We start from the raw sequence: 717 nt of genomic DNA on the forward strand, positions 1-717 counted from the left end.
GGGAAGGACCTGTGGCCACTGGTCACACAGAGGTCAGAGGGAAGGACTCGAATGAGGAGCCAGCTGCTCCATTTAATTAGATGCTCCCTGCAGCCACTCCTTGGCACAGGGATCTTTACCAATTAGCCAGTAGGAGAAGAATTATGAAGTCCATAGAATAGCACGAATACTAAATACACCCATTCTATAAATAACACGTTTAAAAATCAATTTTATGAAACTGCTTTGACACATTCAAGAATTAAGTTGAATTGTATGGGGTTAAAAGCATTTTGTCAAAATGTAAGCCATAATCTTTACTACTCAACAACTGCTACATTTTTCAGCAAAGCCAGCCACACCAGGTAGATATGCAAGGAATTTCTTAACCTGAGGGGTCCAGCCTCCGATGACATACAGTTTATTGTTCACCGTTACCACAGCATGACAAGCCAACTGCAGGGGAAGGGGAGATACTCGTTTCCAGTTGTCTTGATCTACAGAGTATTTATCAACGCAGTTTGTTATGAGGTACTGGTTTTTAATTTTCATCTGTCCTCCTATGACATAGAGGTCATTGTGGATGCTGCCCAGAGCATAGAGCTCTCGAAATTCAGCTGTGCACAACTTTTCCCAAAACTGGTTCCCTCTATCATGATACCTGCAAGTTAACAGAGAGAGAGAGAGAGAGAGAGAGAGAGAGAGAGAGAGAGAGAGAGAGAGAGAGAGAGAGAGAGA

General features: G+C 42.8%; 1 protein-coding gene across 1 annotated transcript in view; it reads right to left on the reverse strand.

Moving 5' to 3' along the window:
* The window catches only part of Kbtbd12 (kelch repeat and BTB domain containing 12), a 61,874-nt gene that overhangs the window by 56,190 nt on the left and 4,967 nt on the right, over nt 1-717 (reverse strand). The window contains exon 2 of the mRNA XM_028782983.1: nt 370-640. Coding sequence (XP_028638816.1) covers nt 370-640 — 271 coding nt within the window. The remainder of the gene's footprint in view (nt 1-369; nt 641-717) is intronic.

The sequence above is a fragment of the Grammomys surdaster genome, unplaced genomic scaffold (assembly GCF_004785775.1).
Source record: "Grammomys surdaster isolate TR1022 unplaced genomic scaffold, NIH_TR_1.0 948, whole genome shotgun sequence".
Lineage (NCBI taxonomy): Eukaryota > Metazoa > Chordata > Mammalia > Rodentia > Muridae > Grammomys > Grammomys surdaster.